Below are 24,122 nucleotides of genomic sequence, written 5' to 3'. Positions count from 1 at the left end.
TTCAGATTGCTTACAGATGCTGAATTACTGAATACAATCACAATGAAAGTTCCAAACCACCAATGCATACAACCGAAGGAACCATCTACGCTAGAGTGATTTGAATTTATTTTTAGTTTGTTTTTTAGTTTATTTTTTAGTTTTAGCCTTCTCTTGAGCAACTTACAAAAACTGCTTTCATTTATCATTTCAATCAATTTATAATATAGAAGTTTCAAGACAACTATGTCTGTGGGAAAACTGGTTACTCAGTATCACTAACATTTGTTCAAACCATTAACTGGGAAAATAAAGGAACAAGAATATTTTAATGAAAGACAGCTAGGAATACTGTGCCCATCATTCATTGTTAGATACAGCATAAGCTTGTAATTAAATAAATGAAATGCAAATGTGATGCATTTTCCATCACTTAGAAAGCTCTATCGCATGTTGCGATACACTGCCTTGTACATATACACACACACACACACGTATAACGGACAGACAACTCTACTTGTAACAGCATAAGTCATGATGACCCCCAGGAATAAATGCTACTAATCTGTCCATCAGGTATCTTAGATTAATTTTCAGGGCTGTCATTTGGGGGCTGTCAGAGCAAATACTGTTAGAGCAGTATTTGTCTTTGTTTTTCAGTAAGCCTTGGCTCACCTTTCCTCATATATCACAATTCCCAAAGATGCTACATGGTTGGTGCTAAAATATTTAGCCTGACGGTTTTTTCTTCATTTACATTTGAAACAGAAATGGAAAAGAAATAAGAAAAATAATTTGATTGTGAGTCAGCTTTGCAGAACACACTGAATGACCTGTATACTGGAGCCTAATATACAACAACGCACTTTTTGCCTCTGGAAAAGAAACAGTGAGTTGTATGTCTACATTTCAAGTGTGTTCATCACTATTTACAATGGAAAAATACAGAGTAATTAATTTTTACTATTTCATTTCTGACAAAGGAATTCAGAATTTATAAAAATATGAACCAGCATGTGAACAAATGAAAAACAAGATCTACAAAGTTTAAAGCTCTACACTGCTTTGGAATTATGCATCTCAGGACAAAAATTGTCACTAAGAGTGACTTTTAGATTACCCCAAAAAAACTGAAAAATATCCTTTTCTACTTACCATTAGTGATCATTTGAAAATCTACATTAATTTTAGTTAGCAGAAAACAAGAAAACCATTTGAGAACAAGTCAACAACAAACCCCACAGTACTGCAGCACTCGGAAGAAGAACGTTAAAAAGCTTACCAGGGCCTCTGATTTGATTGTTGGCCTGACCATAAAGTTTTGGTTAGGATGTAGCATGACTGGTTTAGAGACTATTGGTACTCCTGGATGTCGTTGGGTAGGTGGACTTGGAGCAAGTTGCTATGGGGTTAATTTAAGAAAATTACAATTCACAACGAAATTTACGCAAATCCATCATTTCACCAAGATGCCTCAATACAAACAGTTTATGGTAATGAATTTAATGACACTAATGCAACAAAAGGCTTACAGAATTATTTTAAGACTTACAAAAGTTAACAAACCAAAATATAATTTCTCTTGCATCCAAACAGTAGCTTTTTCCTCTAAACTCTGACTTCACCAGCAAGATTATGGAAAAATCTCTTCCCTGCTTTTGGCATTTATTCCATAAAAACAATGAACTGAATGACAAACTACAGGGGAAAAAAAAAATTCTGAAGTTGAGCGTAAGAACATAGTGAACCTGAAATGAGATTTTAACTAATCTATGGCTAAATATGTATTTTAAGATGAAATTGTCCAGGATTGCAGTGATCAGCTTTCCATAAAGAACTTCAAGTTAATCTATCCTGACTTAAGAGCAAGGGTTAGTTACGCTAATTACCTACCCTTGACTCTACAAAGTACAGATACCCAGAGGCATCTGAGACCTAATCACCTAGCACATACTAACCCGATTGTACACTTCTCACTCAATCGAAAGTCCCACTGACGTCAAACCTAGTTTTATTTAAGAAAAGAGTTCAAAACTGAGCCCTGAGGATTTAGTTTCTGACTTAACCCCAGCAGCTCTCAGCACACTGTTGTCAATGTTTCTCATAGGAAATGTCATGTATTCCAGACATCATTAATATAGTACAAGCTGTATCCTCTGAAATTATTTGAATTGCTTCCAGCAAATTTGTTAAGCCACTTTTTATTTGTTTTAAATAGGGAAATTCGGGGGGTGTTTTTGTTTGTCTTTTTTTTTCCCCTCCTATTTAAAATAATTTAAGAAAAAAGTTTTGGAACTAGATCTTTGAAAGTCCCTGTGGATATCCCACAACTAATGTTGTTCCACATCACAAAATATATCATATCATTAAGCTTTCTGATCTTAGAAGAAGCAGCAGATTCACAGGTATCAACTTGTTAAAGTTGCACTGGAACTGGATGATTTCTCCTGGAGTTGCACAATTTAGAGACAGACTTTTCTAATGTGCCTCAGAATGGGGAAACCTGACATTCGGCCATCCTGAATCAAAGTGATTGTAAAGAGTTATCGAACAAATGTTGGTTCTTCTGAGAAGCAAGTTTGCTTCTTAGCACCCATTATGGTTAAAATACAAATTGGCTCTACTTCCTTTTGTCTGTCTTGACAGAAGAATGAAGTATATGTTCCATGACATACAGACACACAGAAGATGCAAACAAGGACCGTATGTTGCTGAAGTGTTGAAATATGAAGTTCTTAGACCACTAGAAGTCACTTTCACTACCTGCTATTAGGTATCTTGTAACACAGCAATGGATCCATGCACATGAATGTAAGTGCTGAATTTGAAATAAATTAGTCATGCTAATTTAAACCCTTGACATTTCCTTGACATTAGCATTACATAGGAAGTTCATAAAACGACAGCCATTATTAATAGTACATGACATACCAGCATACTGCTTGGCACAGAAGATACTTTGCCAAGGTGGGAAGTGTTTCTTACAACCTAAACAGTAACAGACTTAGTACTGGGTTCATATAATGTATATAGCTAATAATAATTTTGAGAAACGGATCAACTTATATCAGATATTTCAACAGTTAGTTGTGGAGACTGTATTTGACAGGATTTCATTCATTTTGTTAGGTATTTGTTCAAGCTGAACTTGAAATTAAATGATCTGGGGAAAAACCTTAGCAAGATAGAGAAGATTTACCAGTTTGAGTAATATGAGAAAAGTAAACATATGGGACAACAACAGTTTTCTTATTTTTGGCTTTAGCACGCATAAACACAAGATCTTTTATCACTGAAGTAAAATAAATGCACTGTTCTGCTTAAATGTGGTGATAAAAATTGACTTTTTAAAAAGCAGCAAGGATAAATTGTCCAGCTTCTGATTTGTCTTCCATGTCTGAAACCACATCAGGAATACTGGGTTATCTACTTATGGCAAAGCAGCTTTGGCTCAATATTAATGCTTTACCAAGAGTTTAGTTCTTTCTTCATATACACTAATTATATTCAGTGAAAACTGACTTATCATTTTTGAAGGCAAATTTATTTTTGGTTGTTGTTGCCTGATATACTTTTCTTTAATGATCAACCTCTTTTCTTTAATATATCTAGCAGTGAAAAACTGCCAGAAACATATATTGGAGAACATGGGTTTGGAGTCAGATCTAGTATAGCAGTTCCTATATTACCTCTTTTATCTGAGTATTTTCTATTAGTATTAGGAGAATGTACTTCTCTGAGGGATAGTATTTTGTACACTTCTGTCATTTCACATTACTTTTATTTTGCAAGTAACTTGGGAAACCTGTTATCCATAAGAACACCTGACATCTCCATTTCAGTGCGTCTAGCATATTCTCCAATGTAAGTACTTCAAACATAGATTAAGCACTCTCAGAGGTCTACTTAAGTTTTTAAGAAGAGATTCATAGTTCACATTAGGGCAATTATTCACATAGAAATATTCTGCCAGTTTTCCCCGATTAATTTACATATCCTTCCCCACCCCAACCAGAATAATGCAAAAACAAAGATTAGTATTTCCAAGTAAACATTAAAAAAAAAAAAAGAAAAAAGAAAACCAGCAATGTAGTCAGTCAAAGTCAGTCAATCCATGCAGAAAGAAAAGGAAAGAAGTGACCATATGGAATCCTCTTCTATTGTATGAAACATGTAAGAATCTTTTGCCACAAAAATGAGTACATGAATCCCACTACAGTGGTTAGCAACGGGAATTATGATGAAACAACCGCCATTTCTCTCCTAAAGTGAGATCTGGCACAAGATTTCCTATATTTGATCTTCTTTTGGGCTGAGATTGTAAGAAGAAAGTTAGAATATTTTCTCAAAGAAATCTCTAACTCCTGTATGTCCAAAAAAAAGTAAAATCTTGTTCATTTTAAAATGTTTCACTGGTAATTTATACTGTGTTGAGGTTTTAAAAGTTTGACCTTCTGATTTTAAGCTAATTTTCTTTGTTCATTCTTCTCACCTAACAAAGCAATTTGATGACATAACTAAAACACTTTCAAAAGTAATTTTTACTACACGTATTTTTTCTCAAATTTAACTATGAGTTAAATCTGCTGTTGGTTTTTTTTTTTTTAATCTTTAAACACTCAAGTCCAAATTGTCTTTTTAACTCATACATTCTGCCTAAGATATCTGCATGTGATAGGGTTACAACGTATGTAGGAGGAGACAGCAAAACCCTCTTAACTTAAAAAAAAAAAAACAACACCAAAAAACAAAAAACCAAACCAAAAAAACCAAACCACAAAACTACCTCTGGACTGCATTCACTACTATGAAACAATGAAATAATTTCATTCCTTCTCTTAATATTGCATAGGGCAGATGGGTAGATTGAGTGGATAAAATGGGTGATGTAGCAGGGGAGGGAGGCCAGGCAGGGGAATGGTAGAGGTGCATGCATCCAAACAGATCATGAGGTCACCTGGGAAGTTGGTGTTACTGTCAGGGCTGGAGCTCTTGAAAGTGGAACATTTGCTGCAGGAAGTGGATGAGCTGATGATGCTGGAGTAACAGTGGAGGGTGGTGGCGGAGGTGGTGCCACACGTTGTTTAGGCTTGTCAACTTCATCTAAGTTTATATCATCAAGATCTGTGGTATGAAGCTGCAGGCCACCGGCAAAACGCCGCATTGATGTGGCAGAAGGAGAAGCAGAAGGACGTCCACTTGCCAACTATGTGCAACAGAACAGGAATCTGCCTTAACAGTTCATCTGCTTGCAACAACTCTGAAGAAATTAATGGCAAATGCTAGAATATCACTCAGCCTAACTGATTCTGTACAAGAACCCCTTGGCTTCTCCCACACAGAATATACAGAAACATTGTCTCTGAAAGCCTTTTAAAGAGCACTCCTTGGGATTCCAGTTTAAAAACAAGAAAACAGGAGTGCTATGACAGTAGCTTTGGCTGTTGGGGCAGGCTGGGATGACACCAAAAAAAAACCACACAAAAAAAAAACCTGTATGGAGTCTTCAGAAAATAAAATCATAGCTCAAATCACAGATAACACAACTCTTGTCTCTCTAGCTTCTATGAAGAGAAAGCAAGAATTGTTCCTTGCAAATGTAATTATATAAAAGGAAAGTAATTGAAGATGGGCTCTAAAATTCCATGCCAGACTAAAGTCTGGTGTAAACATAACCACATAGTAATACAAGAGGGGGAAGTAAGCTTAAGCATCTATCAAACCAAAAAGTTTAGGGTGCTATGAAATTCAGATCCTCAGGAAGTTCTGAACCTTCTAATTTCTGTTAATCAACACCACATGCATTATGGGGCTAAGACTCCAGAGTTTGAACATAAAGAGCAGCTCACCAAGTTTGTGTGCATGAAGAAGGATTCTATATATGCTGTTGAGTTGCTAACACTTATTTTATCAGCAATAAAACTGAAGTATTTAGGAAAATACAGTTGATACTCTCATTTTGCTGTTTTGTAGACTTACGTGAGAAAATACTAGAGATGAGCTGTCCTACAGGCACACGCATCTTAGTCTAATATGACAATACTTCCCTCAGGTGGGTACCTCTGTTGACATTCTTTAGGACCTCCTTATCTGCCATACTCACCTCTTGGTGATAGATAGTTCTTTGGCAGAGGTCAAGAGATCTTGACTGCTCTTGTACTCGAGTAGTAGTTCAAGCCTGAGTATTGTTCAGCTGCATTTATTCCTCAGAAGCATTCTGGTTTTGTGTTTTACATTATTTAACTGCTTGGGTAGGTTTGCAGAAGAATTGTAATAGAATATTTCTATGTAATGTAATAGAAGAAGAATTGATGTAGCAAATACAACCCAGTGCTTGTCTTAAATGGGGGTAGAGCTCTGGAAATACAACAGTGATTTTAATCTGTAATGTTCCCTCTTACTTTACAAAGTAAGGGCAGCAAAGTTCTAGCAGAACACAGGCAGCCAAATTTGTTAGCAAGAGAAAATTCAGCATAGTCATTCCACTGTCCTAGAGAGCTACATTGAAAAGCCACATGAATCTGAGCCTGAGGCCAGGGAGAACAGAAGACCAACTGCTTTTTTTTTCCAGAACTGCTCCACATTGACCTGAAGGAAATTCATGCAAGAGTGTTCCCCAAGGGTCCTCTTTGTGGTTGCAGTTTCTTGGTGATCCTGGGGGAGTTCAACAGATTGCAGTGTTCCTCTTGAAAGCAGCTGTGCTTGGAAGAGAGCCAGAGCAGCAGGATGGTGGGAAAGCCTCATTCCACATCTAGAACCATCAGGCTCTAAGGCACAATCACTATCTGCAACTCCCTTAATTTAAAAGGAATATTTAAAATAAAAACTCAAACCTTATTCTTTGTGAGTTTCTTATCTTCTTGTCATTTTCTTAACCTATACATTTACTCCATGCAATACAAGGAAGCATTCAAGAGCTTATAATCAATGATGATCTTATTTGCATAGGATACTAAAAATATGGCTGGGTATTCTAGTCTCAGTTTTATTATTGGTAGCGTGTTTTACCTAGCCCAAACAGCTCATAAGCCAATAAAACCGTTATTTTTTGTGGTGATAATATACTTTAAAAGGACAAAATAAAACCGGTTCATTAAAATAATAATTTTAAAATCTGTAAAATATAGGAACAGCAAATGCTACAGACTGTAATTAATAAATTACTGACATTTTCTTCCCCCTCTTAGAATGAAGGCTGAGAGGGAAAGATCAAGACAGATTTTTCTCTGATAAAAATCTGCTGCTTTTACGAGACAACTAGTAAGTTATTTAAAGATCATGCAATATATGGATAAGCCAGAATTTTACCTCAGGAGACTCATTCTCCACAGAGGAAATCTGTTCTAACCGTGTCTGACAAAGTCTTTCCACCCAGTGCTGCACCTTCTCTGATTCTTCCAAGTCCTCTCGTTCTGTTTCAGACACCTTAACCATAACGTCAATGCATGAAAAAAAGTTATAGGTATAGTTATAATACAAATGTTTCAAAAGTATGAAATATCATTCAAATTAATTTAAAAATTCATTATGCTTTTAAGAATGATTTCCCATTTTGCTGTCTTTCATTAAATTCATCACTGCCCATGGGCACTCATTAACTGCAGAGGTGTCCTCATTTGGGCAAAATCTGACTGTAGAAACAAGCAAACGTGGGAACCGAGTTTTGCAGTGAAACAGCAATTTTTAAAAACTTCATTATTTTTGACATAACTAAACAAGTGTCCTGTGAAGATAATTCCACTAAAGATTCAGCTCATTTTCTTTAAATATAATTTTGCACTTGATAGCAGAACACAACATACCTCTTGCACAAGACGATTTATTTTCAGCTGTTTTTCTTTCTCCAACATTCCTTCTTTCTCTTTGGCAAGTTTTTGCTCAAACTCCATTTCCTTTTTATTCTTCTTCTGTTCACAGAAACTGTTACTTTTTGACTTCTTTCGCTCTTTCCCTTTCTGGGAAGTTTTGGTGGTTTTGTTTTTCTTTATATTTTCAGTTAAACAGATTTTTACATCAGCTAAAAACTTTGCAAACTTCAAGCTCAGTACATGAGTGTCTGCCTTGAAAATTTAATCACAGTCTGTGCAAGTATGGGGATGGTCTTTTAAAAGAAGATCTCAAGTCCATTTCCCCAGCAATTTGCAGGAAATTATACCTTATTTGGAAGGCCTGTGCACGTTAACATAAGTTGGACAAGATGTGACAGTTAAACTTTCTTGCTCCTCTGCAAAGTTACAACATTAGAGCACAGAGGCCTAAGATAAAACTTTGAATATTCAAACAGTTTTGGTTAGGTCTTGATTTGCCATCTCTCTGTTCTGGCATTTTTATATAAATACAAGATTGACTGCTTTCAGGTGACAGATGCTCATGTATAGGGAGATGTAAATATTCTAGGCATAAAATATCTTCATGCATATCTCCTAAAACCAGCACTGCATGCCTTATTACCACTGAAATAAGCAATTACAAAGTAAGGGCTTAGATCCGTGCAGAACCTGAATTGCTCCCAAGAAAGAACACTGTATCATGAAGACCAAGTAGCTTGCAGTACCCTCCTACAACCACTGGATAAAAACTGCTCACGTGAGTGAACTAATACAGCATGAAGCAACTCCAAAATTTCACATGCAGAGTGCAACGAAAGGGGAAAACTACACAGTCTTTTTGGAGCTGTCTTCGAAATACACTCTGCTCCTTATTTCAATTTTAACGTCATATTTCTGCTACCCTCTCCTGGTAGGGCCTAGTACTGGTAGGGCCTAGTTCATATCTGAAAGCCCATATTCTCCTTTTATTCACCAAAAAGTAAAAAACAAGAGCAGCTGGACACTTACTGTCAATTACTGCCAGTGCCCAGAGAGGCAAAGCTTCAGGTCTGATTTTGCTCTGCTCGTTATCATCAGCTACTGACTTTTCATGATGGTTTTGGGAATTCGAAGCATGAACATGCTTAACCTTACATAGCACTATGTGGAAGGTCTCCCTTATTATTGCTAATAAAGCCTTGGAAAAGAGACGTTTTCCCTAGCAGCTACAAAAGGCAGTTCTCCCAGTCAAGAATCATCAGAGACAAAAATTTTAAAAAAGTAAAAAAAAAAATCTACCTTTTCACACCGATGTTTTAATATAAATATGGTTCTGTTGGCTTGTTTTATTGAAGGCTAATTATTTTGTACCTCAATAAGCATTGCTGATATTATCTTGTCTGCTAATAGGAGATATATTTAGTACTGTCAACTAAACGTAACATCTAGCAGATCAACCTGCTAGGTATCAACATTTGAAAAATTACTTAATTTAAAGGCACACTAAGCAGTACACAGGCTAAAGTGTCCCAGAATATGAACATGTATTAGGCAATCTTAGCTGCATTCACTGCATTCAGATAGAACAGGATGAGTCATCCTTTCCATCCATTTTCCCCATCGATTCAGTTTACTTCCTATTAAAGACATTTTTAGTACAGAGTGAAATTTTCATTTTCAAACAAACAAAAAAAAAAGCTATTAGCAATTTGGAGTAGGATGAAAACTCATCACTTCCAGAATTAAAAATATTTCTAAAAGAAAAAGATTAAAAATACATCTTTTCAAGCTTCTAATCCACACTGCGTAGTAGAGTTCAACAGGAACTGGGTAAGATTTTGATTACTATATTAAAAGGTATTTGGAGGCTCTCTAAACTGTCTTTGTCAGCGGCAATACAGAAGATCACCTATTTGTGTGAAGGAAGTATTTATATTTTTCAGATAGAAATCCTAACTGTGCTGACTTTCACACAAGTTACAGATCCATGATGATGTACAGTCTCTAGCAGTACAAAATGGTATTGGAGTGTACCATCACTTCCTATTCTCAATTAAGGAGAATAAGCATTTCCTGTCCACACAGAAGGTTCAAGTAATAGTCCTAAATGGTGACACAAATACTTCACCTATCAGATACAATCCTGACCTCCTCAGAAGCCTTGAGTTCTCAGGAGACAGACATACGAACTCTCCTTGCAACTTCTACCCCAGTTAATAATCATCAGCCATCACAAAAAAAAAAACCAAACCCAAACTGCACAAAACAACAAAACATCTATAATATGGCTAATATACATTGAAAGAAATAAAGATAATAAAGCAACAGCAGGAATAAAGTATTATTTGAAATTCTAATAATTTGAAATTGCAATAGCAGCCACTCTACAGATATAAAAGTATTCTATCAAGCTTAAAGATTTTCAGTTTTTATTACTCATCCTGTGTGATGTACATGGCTAAAAACTTTTTGCCTTTAGCTCTCCTCTTACTGGGAGATATGCAAAGGTATAATTGGGAACTGCATAATTGGTTCCCAGTGAAGTTTCTTCTCTGTAATTTTTTTTATACATTATTCTGAGGACTTTTGGAGAACAAAGACATGCACTGCCCACCTGTACTGAACACCTTCCACAAAGTATTGACATACACTTCCCACTGCAGCCGGCAGGACTTGAAAAGACAAACGTATTCAAAAGGCCAAACTCCTAGGCAGATGCATCCCAAATGCATCTTAATTTGGGCACAAGTTAAAAGAAGCATTTGACTATAACAAATGTCTAGTACCAACAGCGAAGAAGAAAAGAGAGAAATTAAAATTGAAATGCACGGCAAACAAATTCACATACCAAACTTTGTACCTTGCGGATTGTGGGAAATTTTCCCTCATATCGATAAAACCATCCAAAAGCTACAAAAAGGTGAAGGAAAAGTTGGTTTTCGAAGAAAAGTCAAAGACTGGTTCAGATGCAGATGAATCCATGCTGATACATGTAACTGATTAAAATTTATTTGAACGTGCAACACCAAAGGTTTGATATTACATGACAAGTTCTTAGACCACTTCTTGATCAATTGTGCTAGTACATTTAGTCACAAGTTACCCTTATTTTACTGATACACATTTTATTTTAGGCAAAGCAAATGCAACAAGTAATCTGCACACAGAACCATTCAGTCATATGCATTGCTAAGATTTCTATGGGCACAGTCCTACTTTACATTAGTTTTAACGAGTCTTCTTAAAATGAAACAAGTATTCAAACTTATTCAAGCTTGTGGTAGAAAACAGTGGTGTCTGAGGAGACAAGAAAAGCTCCATTTCCTAGGATAAAATACTTTGAGCCAAGTACATAAACATTAAAAGCACATTACTAAGTGAAAACATACAAAAGAATTAGTTATCATAATTTTATATAATAAACTCTGATAACACACACAGCTGTCAATACAACCCACCTTTCTGTAGGACTGACAGATTTGGTATTTGCATCAAGGTATCTTTAGAAAGTAATAACAGCAACAGTATCATAACCTTTCAATACTTACCAAAGGACCACTCATATAGCCCTAGCAAAACCAAATGACCAGTTCAAGTGTCAAGGCTGACTGTCAGGAGGAACGGAAACACAGGAAGAATCTGAATCAGGATAGGAAGTTAACACTGAGCAGCAAACCTGTTTGTCCTGCTTCATGATCACTTCATCCATGCCATCTGTTTCAAATTGGTCATGTGTAACTCCCTTTAAATCTACTAGAGAAACAAAGGAGGAAAGGAGTGAGGCGACAGAAATGACAGTCTAACTGGAGGTTCCCACAGAATGAAAATAGTTCAGCAATGTGTGACGAGGAGTTTCCATGAAATAAAAAGAAGTTAGCAATGGGATATTTTTCCACATAATTGAAAAAAACCTGAGCTCCTGCTGAAATCAAATCAATTTCCAACCTCCTTCAACCCTGAAGAGCAGTTAGGATCTGCATATGGCCAATTAGTCTGCTCTGCTATGCAGAAAAGCCTGCAGAGGTAGCTTTTCCTGTAATTAAACAATCAGCAGTTTTGGGATATCTGCCTTCTACTGCACTGTCACTGAGGTAAATGCTATACAGAGAAAACACTCTCCCAAAGAATCAGAAAACTAAAAGGATAAGAAATGGTTGCAGAAGAATCAATTCCCCTTCTCAGTTTCTCATCCATGAAAATTTAAGTTCTGAATTGTGTGCTTTTAACTAGTACATGCTCACATGTTTTGCTGTCCAAGATCTTAGCATACAAGATTATTTTTGCAATAGTTGTAAACATCATGCTATCATCATTTCATTTTCAAGATAGTTGCTAAAAGAGCATGAAGTAAAGAAAGCGATATGAAGAAAAATGACGTGGTAAATACTTTAGCCTGAGACTAAATAAATTAGATGTGAAAGGCACACTGGCAAGAAACAGATTTGTCAAAAGATCTAGGAAAAACACTTCTAAAAAGTTGATGATTCTTAAAAGTCTTTGATTTTTCTCTTTTTTTATCATGTCTTACTGTTGTTTTGCAACAATGGCTTCCATTGCATTTTTAAAAATCACATTTAATATATTGTTTATTAAATTAAGTTGTTTACTGCTAGTCATGGAAGAGAAGCAAGGGAGCTTCAAGACATTCCTACAGTCTCCAAAAACTGCCAAAGTAACAGAGGATCAAGGTCCTGTTGAAGACATAAGGGAAAAGATCTTTAAATTTTTTCTGAAAATTAAACAATGAATTAATTTCCTCCAAGCTAAATGAAGGGATTCCGTATCTATCTTTTCTAATTAGAAGCAAGCAGACAAAAATACTCAAACCCCTAATCTCCACACTGCTTTAGAGTAAGGAAGAAGAAAAAAAGAGAGCAATAGGAATAGTACAAAGTGCATTCACTCACTCCAAATGACACTGCAAATCCAGTATGTTTTCTACCTTCAAACACTCCACCTCCCAAGGTCTCTTATCAAATATAAAAATGATGTTAAATTATTTGCTGATATGATTAATGCAAAAAGCTCAAAGCTAATTCCAAATAAAAGACAAAAATCAAACACTTGTCTTCTCTTCTTCACACCTTCATTTTCACACGTAACAAAACCCAGTTACAAAAAGCCCACAAAATCTAAAATACTACTTATAAGTAATATTTTCTTCAGTGAGATGAAAGCACTCGCATGTATATAACTTAGTATTCAAATATCAGCTTATCTACATAGACATAAAAACATCATATAAAAAATGCAGCACTACTTAAACTTAGACACATAGTGGAAATCAGCACAAGTCTACTGATGCAGGATCTGCTTTGTGAAAAGGTTGACAAGCAAAACACTGAACAGAAGCAACATGGAAAGCAATGCATCAAAACCCCAAGCTAAAGGGATTGACACTTCAGACAATTTCTTAGTGAGCTCTTTTTTTCTTTTCTTTTTCCTGCTGCTGCTGCTTATTAAAAACCATGACTTTTTCAGTGGATGTAGATTTTGAGAGCCAGGTACAGGTTAAATAAGAGATATTAAATTAATCTATCCTATGTTTCCAGCCTTGTGACAACAACCAAGTCATAGCTAGCTTGGCTTGAACACAAACTGCTGATACATTCCATACAGCTTAGTGATGTGTCTGAAGCAAACACCTTCCCAAGGAAACAGACGGAAATAAATTACTTACTTTTGTGTTTGGAACGAGGGGGAGAGTGCACTTCCGCAGTTACGGTTTTTAGAGATTTGGGGGGTTCTTTGGGACCCCAGTCTTCTTCCCATGCCTTTTTAAATTTCTCTTCCTCTGCTGTTATCCTACAGGAAAAAAATAATGCAGCTAGCAATTCTGAGTATAAAAACCAACAGCATCAATATAAACTCATTACAATTATTTAGTGTTCAGTATGTTTGGTTTTTTATCTTTAATATAAATCATAAGAAACTGACCCTTCCCCCAAATCAAATTCCTTTAATCAAAGTTTCATTTACTAAGATAATTCGTAAAATATAATGTCACTGGGTAAAATATTCTTATTTAGTATTGAGATGTCTAAGGCCTGTTATATATAAACACCTCCACAGATATTAAGGCCAGAGTGATAAACTATACTGTCACATTAACAGAAGCCAAAAACATCTCTAACCTGATTATTTTTCATTATTAGAACTGGGAATTATCTATTAGAAAAATAGTCAGTTTTAACTAAAATACTAATTGATAGAACATCTACCACATGCCTAAATTGGATGTTACAATGGTAAATGATACCTAAAGTGTGTCTTATTTCTATGTCTTATCTCCACTTTGATGATTGCTTCCTGAACATATAGTCCCAAGCTACACTAAAAAGTGACTCTTCTCAAAAAGAACTAAATACTGACGAGACACAAACCACATTAAATTCAGTATTCTAAGAAGAAAAAAAAAAAAAAAAAAGAAAAAAAAAAGAGAAAAAGAACACTTCAGGTCAAAGGAACTCATAAAACAATAAAATTACCTATAAAGGCACCATGATCAAAAAAAGGACATTTTGAAGGAAAATTCAGCATATCCCGAGTAGGTCACAAGAGAACTGCTCTATATCCTAGTAGCTTGTATCTTCATATATGGTGTCTTTAAGTCATTCAAGATCTATTCTTGGCTGTAGTCTGTCTTGAACTGGTAAACTGATGTATGGTGCCAAAATTTACCAGCTCTTAGATATATATAATGCTATTTATACTTGGATTATATTTTGCATCTCTAAATTAGCTAAGGTAAAATTTAAAAACATCTACATGTGGTCACATCACTATTAAATCTGCAGCTGAGGTCCACAGTTAAATTTGGAGGCATAGTCAACAGCAGGGAACACTGGATAGAATGTTTACATTTGTTATTACATTTCATTTTAATGGACAAAAAAATGGAGTTACAATGTAACTTGAAGCACACAGAGTTAAGGACCTCTGCTATTTGGGCACATATTAAATTTATTCCTAAAATGTATGCAGGATACTAATTAAAGGGCATTAAAGGGTATTCCTTTATACAAGGAATTCCTGCAGAAAGGATTTTAAAAATGGAGCACAAATTGCATTATATTCTAGTGAAACTTCCTGTCTGCAACTGCTTGTTAAATCTAAGCATTACAATATGTAAGTTCCCATATTACCATCCTCTCTCCTCTACACTAAGGAGATTGACACTGACTTAGCCAGTTTGGGTTGTAATATGGAAAAACTTAGAGTACCCGAGCAGCACTTGGAAATTATTCAATGAAGACATGCTGGACCTTACAGTGAACAATCTTAGCTCTAAAAGGCTGCATCAAAACAGATATTGTCCAATTTCACACTATCTTTCATGCACTTTCCCAACATCATTTAGAAGGGAAATTAATTACTGTGATAACAACATGTTGTTAATTTTAACATTCCAAATGTAAAACAATGCTTAAGTTACTTGTATAGTACTGACTTTATTATCTTTGAATGTGTCTAGTTCCTAGAATCATAGATTTTAAAAATCAGAATAGACTGTGATAACAAAATCAGATTTCCTGAATAAAACAGGTTATAGAACTTCCTGCTTTCAGTGCCACAGTTTTAATTTAATTAGTTCTCTCCTTAGAAAAGCAAAAGTCGACTTAAAATTTATGATGACTGAAATTTCTACTAAACTTAATTAGCATCACATAGTCCTTATTTTAGTACAAATTTACATAGCTTTTGTTTTCAGAACTGTCTGATAGACTGAAAGGGATATTAAATTCCACACTGTGTACACTCTTGCAGATTGTGAACAAACTATTTGATTTTTGTTTTTATTTTTTAAAATATAAGCTAAGTGGATATGTCATCAAACCCCTGAGTATATACATGTTTTCCCACTCTTTAGTCATTCTTCTTTGTTTCTTCCCGGATTCCTTTCCTTGCAGTATTCCTTTCTTTTTTTTCTGCTAAGATTTAAATGTAGTGGTTTAGTGACAACCGAGTAAACAAGTTCTGAGACACAGAATTCCCTTAAACTTCTCTATCCATTTATAACATATTTTTAAAATACACACCTTACTTAAATTTCACATTGAATTTATTATCACCGTAATCCTCATGCTTTCCAGGTGCTGGTTTTCAGGTCAGTTTCCTATGCTGTAACTGTGGTGTACTGACTGAAATGCATTGGACCCTACACTTAGCTAAATGGATATACATACAATATTATTAGAAAAGAATATGCAGAATGTTTTCAGCTAGATCTAATACATAAGGTCCCTTTTTCAGGTAGCATATTGTCTATGGAGGTTTTTACTTACTGCTCTATTTCTCTGCGATATCTCTCTTCTTCCTCTGCAGCCTTCTGGGAAATCTCCAGTTTTCTTCTATAATAATAGGAATTAGGACACAATTATAAAAATAATATTTTATGAGTAATAATTTGCACAAAGTGTGTCAGCATATAGTTAGTAAAAGATATAGACAGTAAATATAGCATTGGGGAAAAATGCTCCTTTTTACAAGCTGTCTTTAAGATACCAAGGGTTCAATATATTTTTGTAGGAACCCTGAGGACATTCATGACCATCTGGATAATAACAGCTTATCATCTATGTAACTGTGTAAGTCACTATCTCTTCCCGAGACAGTTCCATAGTGTGTTATTGTAAGAGTATAAAATGTGTAACTGCTACAAATAAAGGATGAGGGAATGGCATTAGGAAAATAACTAATATCACACCAAATCACAGCGGAACGACAGTCAGGGAACAAAGCGGTCCTTCTACTCAAGACGTGTTTGAATGACATCAGCTTTAAAAACCCATAACATCAAGAGCACCACAGGATAAGGATTTATGAAGAGAGACTCTGCAAGAGCAAAATTAAATTCATCTACAGTTGTTCCTGTATTCCATGCCCTTTCCAAATCCAGGCTAAATTTTTCAGACTGTCCCACACAGAATCCTTACATTCTCTCTTTCTCTTGCTGCTCTTTGATGATTTTGTTAGTCTCCAGTGCAAGTCGCTTCTGATGCATTAACTCCTGACGTTCTTGCTCACGGAGATGTGCTTCTCTCTGCCTTTCTTCTTCAGTCATGAACAGCTCCTTTCCCTGCAATCAGAATTGCCACTCAAATCAGTTGTGAAAAAAGTCTTATGAACGCAGTTCTTCTAGGAAATAATTCAAACCTGCTTACATACTAGCACATCTGCCATCTCCTCACATTACGTTTTCTGAGGAATGCTTTCAGAAAGACCCTGAAAGATCTGATCACTTCATTCCAAAGAGCTACCCCAGTTTCAATCTCAAAGTTATGATGTGCTAAACATCTCAGAAGAGGCATGCAACTACTAAAGTCAGCAACAGCAGCGTAAGGGTCATGCTAAAGACATGCTCAGTGTGTCGCTCTGAAAAAACTCCGCATTACACTTTCTTGAAATGTACCTGAGCAATGCAACACTAGAGAACAGCACACTGAATGAATCCCAATGTGGAAGACAACTACACAGTTACTGTGTTTTAATGCTCTTGTTGAAATTTATGTGCTGGTGTGGAAATGTACCATCAGTCAGGAAATGCAAATAGAGGGAATGTACATTGCCAAATGTTATATATAGCTGATGTGTTTCAGTTGGTTTTGTTTCTGTTTCATTTGCTTTACAGTTAAGACATCAGCACTATTTCCTATTCAAGATATTTCCAAGGTGCTATTTGTGGAACACTTTGATAACATTTATCTAATTTTCATTACTGAAATCAAAATCCCATGTTAATTAGGGAAGCAGAATTTGTCGTGTCTCTAAGGCTCAAAATAGCTTGAACAAAAACAGACAGTGAAGAATGCCTTTGTACTGTGGTCTTTGCTGACTGAAAAACAGGAGTAGAGAAGTTGTTTCCTTTTGCAACCTATTCTTCAGTACAAAGATGTGTATTGAGGAAAGGAGAGACATGCAAGGTGAAGTAGGATGGAGTAGAAGAGTTCCATAGCAAAAATTCTCCGTTTTAAGGATGCAATCCCAGTGGTACATGCTGGGATAGATTCCATCTTTTCTAACAGTTGGTAACATACTGGGAGTTGAAACTAAGTCCTTAGGATGTTATGTTCCTGGATCTTAAACAACTAGTCTGGAGCATTTGGAGCTGTCGTAGTTCAGCCCCAACGGGGACCAGACTACCCAGTCTCTCTCTCTCACTCCCCCCACTCTCCAAGAGAATAGGAGGAGATTTGACAAACAAAAGAAAACCAGAAAAAAACCAAACACATGGGTTGAGATTGAACAAAAAGTAAATTTAACAGTAATGACAGAAGAAAACAAGACAGTGATGGAACACAAATACAGTACAATAGCTCACAACAGATCTCCACATCCAGTCTCTTCCAAGTAGCAGGGGGCCTCCCTTCAGCACCCTCCTCACTTATATACTGAGCATGATGTCAGATGGGATGGAATAGCCCTTTGGCTAATTTGGGTAAATTAACCCCAGCTGTTAGCTAATTAGTTAACTATCCCAGCCATAGGGGCTACCAGCTTCAGTTCTCCACCCAGCTCAGGTAAATATTAACTCTATCCTGGCCAGAACCAGGACAGGAGCATTTGTTTAAATAATGTCTATGAAGCCTTTGGGCAACTGCACCTTTTGTTACTGTAAGAGTAGTTCAGTTAAACCATTAATTCCTTAATGTAGCCACACAGTATATATGAGCCCTTAGGAAGTAGCTTAAAAGATTTATTAAATCTTGTTTTCTCTATTTAATTCAGTTGCAAGGCAATTAGAAAATACTATCTTTGATTAGCCTATGGAAGTTGAGTATCCTCTTGTATATAACTTCATTTTACTATAAGGATTAAAGCAGTAAAAACATGAAAACACTTATTGAAAGCCACAACACACTGAAGTCAATTGGAAGATTTAATGCATTTCACTTGGCTTTAGACTGAGCCCCAAAGGTGCACAGTTCTGTTGCACAAAATTGTGGAAATGGAAAAATGAAGAATTTTCAATCTGTTGATACACTAAAGATATCAGATAAACAGTTACACAAGGAATTAATTTGGAATAAGACTAATACATCAGCTATTCGCATGGAAAAATTAATTGACTCCAATCCAATTCACCTTTTCTGTTTCAGCAGAAGCAGCTATCTACCAGAACAGCAGCTCTCAAACATGAAAAACCATTACAATAAAGTTAATTTCAATTAATTGTCAAGGGAATGGTTTTGCACTGGCCCACAGTCATGAAACTGTTTTATTTGAGAATACTGTGGATACATAGCAATGAAATAATCAAAAACCACTCAACACTGCCCCAGTTTGAAAGAATTTAGTGGTACAAGTGTTATAATGAAACACAGCTTTACTTCTTAACTATTTATTTTTACCATTTATTTGCCCACATATACTACTTACAGCGCCTGCTACCACAGAGATAGTCAAAGTACGACTACTTTTGAGAACTCTGACAGCCTGCAAATTAAAACAAAACAAAAATCAGTCTGAATTATGTTATAAAAGGCCTATATACACAGGATGAAAGATTCTGGTTGTCAAGGTTGGAATTTCCAGAAGATCTACCTGAACTAAACAAGGTGGTAGGTATCTCCAAATTCCCATGTCCAATACACAACCTCTTTGCTTAAGCAGCCTGATATCAAAACATATTTTTCGCAGCCAGGAAAACCAGACAGATGCTTAATAAGCTGACAACTACGTATTAGGGGAATTAGGAAGACTTGATCTTACCTCTTTATGATCCACATTAGAAAAGTCCACTCCATTTACCTCAACAATCTGATCACCGACCTAAAGGGGTTAATCCAAATTTTAGTATAGATTAGTCCACATAAGAAATGAAATGAGAGACAGATATACTCTCTAACATTCTTAATACAGTAATCATAGGTACGGGCAGAGTACAAGGGGAACAGACTGGGAACTGGTCAGGCATGCACATCCTCCCATAGTACCATTTCCCATTGCCACTGTTTGAGACTGAACACTGAGCTCAATGGATTATTGGTCGGACCCAGGAGGGCACTTCTCATGTTCTTAAAATTTAGGAAACTCGCTTCATTTGAAATGGAACCACACAGCATTTCTTTCCCATGGAAAAAACAAAACCAAAACCAGAAACAAAACCAAACCAAAACCAAAACACAGCTAGTGACTTTACAGTGACCCAGAACCCTAGAAGTACTAAATATCAAACAAGATTTCCTTGTGGAATCTACCTTGGAAGGTGGCATACGTACCTCTAAGCCCACCTCTGCTGAAAGAGAACCCGGCTTAACATTGCTGATAAAAATGCCTGGTTTTTGTGTTGGACCACTAGAAATACTGGTGTAATATAAAAACAAACATTTTAGGATAATATTTATAGAAAAGTACAGTGTAATACAGTGAGAAGTCTTAGTTGTTTTCTCATAATTTGTTTATGATTAAAGAATGTTTTTGTGGTATTATCCTGCTCTGAAACAAACATCAAAACTTGCCAGTACACACATAATAGTTTATCATCGTACTTTTCTATTCTTTATGCCACAAAACTGTCATTTAAGAAAAAGCTAAAAGAAAAATATTCAAGCTTCTAGATTTTTCCTTAGATGTTGAAACTAACACAGTATACTGACTTACACTGTCGAAGGGACTGGGACAGTAATGACATGGGAAAGCTAGAATGTAACACAATGAATAATTACTAATTGCTTCCACTTTTACTCACTGAACTGCAGGATACTATATGTTTAGTACAATGTTATTTTTCAGGATTCTTTATTAGAAGCAAGAAGGATGTTTCAACCAGGGGCCAACATCTAGCCTGGAAACTTTAAGCTGCAATCTAAGCCAGCCCCAAACACAGCAATGATTTTTGTAGATAATATATCCAGTAGGTGATGTTGAATCACCCCTCCATGTCTGTAAACATTTTAAAAAAAAAATCTTTAGATCTTCCAAGTAATATGAAAGAAAGCTTATGCCTTAGAAAATATTCTGTGCAGTTCAATCTCAATAACTACAACTATATATTCCTAAATATTTAAGAAATCCTACAATATCCCTTCTACCTCAAAACCTCCATAACTAGCTGCAAGGCAGAAGTCTGAGAAGCATCTGTTCATACTTCTAAAAATCTTGCAAATTCAATGTTACTTTTAGGAACTGGATATAGCTGTGTGATGGCTTCTTAGTTCTGAAAATGGTCACAGAAACCAGTCTAAGTTCAGGAAGTGAACTTGACACTGGACAGCGCTGGAACTTGCTAACCCACAGGGCAGCATTTAAAAGTATTTTAATATGTAAAAGCATTTAAAGCATTCAATTCCATGACAAGTTGCATTATGTCACTTTCAGCCTGTTCTTACTTTTAAATTTAATTTTTTGTTTTTGTTTTAGGTCAGAACTTGTAACACAGGTATTTATGCTCTGTCTAATAACACAGGATGTGTGTCACAGATATCCTTTTGTTCCAGTTTGCCTTCCTGATTCAGCATGGATCTCCATTTTTCTGATTTTCTTATCATATCAATGGAAGGTGGCAACAACTGCCTCGGATGTCTCACTTATCAAACCAGTGACATTAAGTAAGAAACATGTACCCACCTGCACCCCATGCCTTTTGTACCAATTAAGCTAATGAAGACTTTCTTCTCTTTATTGTCCCTCCCTCCAGACGAAGCAAGACCAGCAACACTGCCCTTTCCTTCCTGTAGGGGGATTTAAAAATTATTTAGTTGTTACTCGGTGCTGAAGTCTTATCAAGACTGCTACAAAACTTCATGAAGTCAGGATCAAACCCTGCCAATATAAAGATAAGATTCCTCCGAGGTCCTACTGGAAATGAATCTGGAGTAAAGTCCTTTCAGTAGAGCTGCATGCCTAAGGTGAAAGACTGAACTTTTTATTTGGAGAAGATTGTTCAAATAGTCAAACTCTGTCTTCAGAAAAGGATTAAAGGAAATTAGAGGAAAGTGATACGGCAAAATAATAATTTAGACATTCTCAGAAAAAAGAGCAGGGAAAATACATGATAGCATTCACTATGTGACTATTACTTTCTTCCTGAAAACAACAACAAAAAAAAGTAATTGAGGTCTCTCTTTTCATTGCTGCAAGCCATAGAAGTTACTTGCGTTCATACCTGTCATTTCTCCACTAACATAGTCAAGATAGGCCAAATAATCTGTTAAAGATGATACAGTAGAACTATAGCTTGGTAAGTTAATAAGCTCAAGTAAAATAAAGTACCAATTAATAAATAAAAGATGTTTCATATGTATCCTGCCCTTTTCTTATCTAATGATTCTAGAATAATTTCATATCACAAAAGATGTTTCTCCCAGAACACTTGTAACAAGATATTGCATCATAGAAAGACATACAATAACTTCTATGATAATATCAGAGAAGAAAGTGTTTCAGAATCATTACAGATTTCCCAGAAGACACCTTAAAACTCTTACCCCAGAGTCTGACACAAACTGGTCCACATATTGCCATTTAAGGGGTTCATCTGCTGAACTGGAAGAAGAAAGTAGTTTAAAATAACAGGGACAAAATAAATGTGTATTCAAGAAGCTACTTTGAAATGTGATCTCCTATTTTGCACCCACAAGTTCCTTTGGATACAATTCACAACAGCTGGTTTATTTTCCAGAAATCTAAATAGAACAAACAAGCATACAATTATTTAGGACAGTAAAGCTGGTTAAACATAAAATTGAGAAAATCTCTTCAAGTGACAATTTTGGAAAACTCTAAAAAAAGACTGAAATTAATCATAACAACTTGAACAGCTTATATAAATATCTATCAATGCAGGACACACCTCCTGTCATTAACATTTCTCAAACATTCCACTTAAAGTTTCAACTTTTCAACAAAAATTGGAAGAGGACAATAATTTGAAATTTTTCTAAGCTCTGAAGTAATCCTCAAATATGATGTACACAGAGAAGCAGTGAAGCTCTCTGTTAAGCTAGGTGCATTGATAATGAAATTTTCAGGTAATATCCATGAATAATGAGGAAATAGAAATTGGTTCAATTAAGTAGGCAACTGACATAAAAAGTCAGATTCATCAAACGAGACATCTGCCTGTTTATCATGAAGGATGTGATATTTTAATCAGCTACAGAGATGCTCACTCACACATTTTCAAATATACAGATAAATACAGAGGTTCTTTGGATATTGAAGACAATGTGACAATGAATAATTTGTTTTCAAACTAAATGCCATTACCTTTTGACAGGTATCATACCAATATCTGAAAAATAAAAATACTCTGTTAAGTAACACTTTCTAGAGATCACTAGCAATCTATTAATAGCAATCTTTAGTGATACAGGTGAATTTTTATGTTACTTACGTCTTACTTTTATGGAGACTATTTTCTTTGTACGAATGAGGTTTATGACTTCTTCATGTGTGCATGATGCAATGGAATATCCATTTATACGAACTATCTCATCTCCAACCTCAAAAATTAAAGAGAGAAGAAAAAATAAATTAGGAATTAATGTTAAAAAGTTTTAAAGTAATGATGCAATCTGGCAATCATTTTGATGCAAACGTTTGACAGTGTTGAGTCCTGAGTACTTTTTAAATTTCAGGAAATATCAAGATCAGATTTACCTGTATTTGTCTGAACTTAATATTTAACACCAGAAGGGCAAATTAATCGTCAAATAACCATATAATAAATAATATCTAGTGGAAAGTATAAAAATTGGTCTCTACACATCAGACTTGTACTCCACAAATTACCTTAAATACAAGTGTCCATAATTCGATTAAAATATTTTTGGAATGATCTAGTTCCTTTATACTTCAGAAGTTTTAGTTTGCTTTTACCATATGTTCTCTGAGATACCTTCTTAACTATTTTGATCAACAGGAAACTAAACTTGGTCTTATTACCTTCCCTGATTCTGGATTCAGAACAATGCATTATTTTAATGGAATTTACCTCCATTTCACAAGTGCAACATCTGATTAATTACAGTAGTCATCTACTAGCATAATGAATGCTTATTCTGGGGTGCAGTATTTTAAGTCTTCTTGGATCATCTACATTAGTTACAAAAATCACATGCTACTTGTGTGACAGATTTTCAAGTGTTTCACAGCAGCAACCCACCATACACTATGGTTGAGAAGATGGTACCACCACCCTACTGTGGCCCCTAGGCTGTGGCATTCCCCCTGTTACATGACATGAAAAAAGTGAGGAAACTTGAGACGGAAACACAGAAGGAAGGTCCCACCAGACAGAAGGCAAGTCAATCACTTATTCCCAAGCTTACTCAGACCTCCATGTGTATGCAATACATATTTGGGCTCCATGGGTGACGTGGAGCATAGACA

At 35.6% G+C, this 24,122-nt stretch overlaps 1 protein-coding gene across 1 annotated transcript in view; it reads right to left on the bottom strand.

Moving 5' to 3' along the window:
• USH1C (USH1 protein network component harmonin) overlaps positions 1-24,122 on the bottom strand; it is a 49,121-nt gene that overhangs the window by 11,264 nt on the left and 13,735 nt on the right. The window contains exons 5-19 of the mRNA XM_086749627.1: positions 23,125-23,233; positions 22,998-23,022; positions 22,217-22,274; positions 21,357-21,460; positions 20,009-20,093; positions 19,500-19,559; positions 19,167-19,223; positions 16,724-16,866; positions 16,073-16,138; positions 13,468-13,592; positions 10,648-10,697; positions 7,782-7,934; positions 7,288-7,404; positions 4,937-5,185; positions 1,262-1,381 (exon numbers count right to left, since the gene is read on the bottom strand). Of these exons, the coding sequence (XP_086605753.1) occupies positions 1,262-1,381; positions 4,937-5,185; positions 7,288-7,404; positions 7,782-7,934; positions 10,648-10,697; positions 13,468-13,592; positions 16,073-16,138; positions 16,724-16,866; positions 19,167-19,223; positions 19,500-19,559; positions 20,009-20,093; positions 21,357-21,460; positions 22,217-22,274; positions 22,998-23,022; positions 23,125-23,233 (1,521 nt within the window). The remainder of the gene's footprint in view (positions 1-1,261; positions 1,382-4,936; positions 5,186-7,287; positions 7,405-7,781; positions 7,935-10,647; positions 10,698-13,467; positions 13,593-16,072; positions 16,139-16,723; positions 16,867-19,166; positions 19,224-19,499; positions 19,560-20,008; positions 20,094-21,356; positions 21,461-22,216; positions 22,275-22,997; positions 23,023-23,124; positions 23,234-24,122) is intronic.

This window comes from Chlamydotis macqueenii, chromosome 5 (assembly GCF_036417535.1).
Source record: "Chlamydotis macqueenii isolate bChlMac1 chromosome 5, bChlMac1.mat, whole genome shotgun sequence".
NCBI classification, from domain to species: domain Eukaryota; kingdom Metazoa; phylum Chordata; class Aves; order Otidiformes; family Otididae; genus Chlamydotis; species Chlamydotis macqueenii.
Note: the sequence above shows the minus strand (reverse complement) of the source record. Positions and strands in the feature narration are given on the sequence as shown.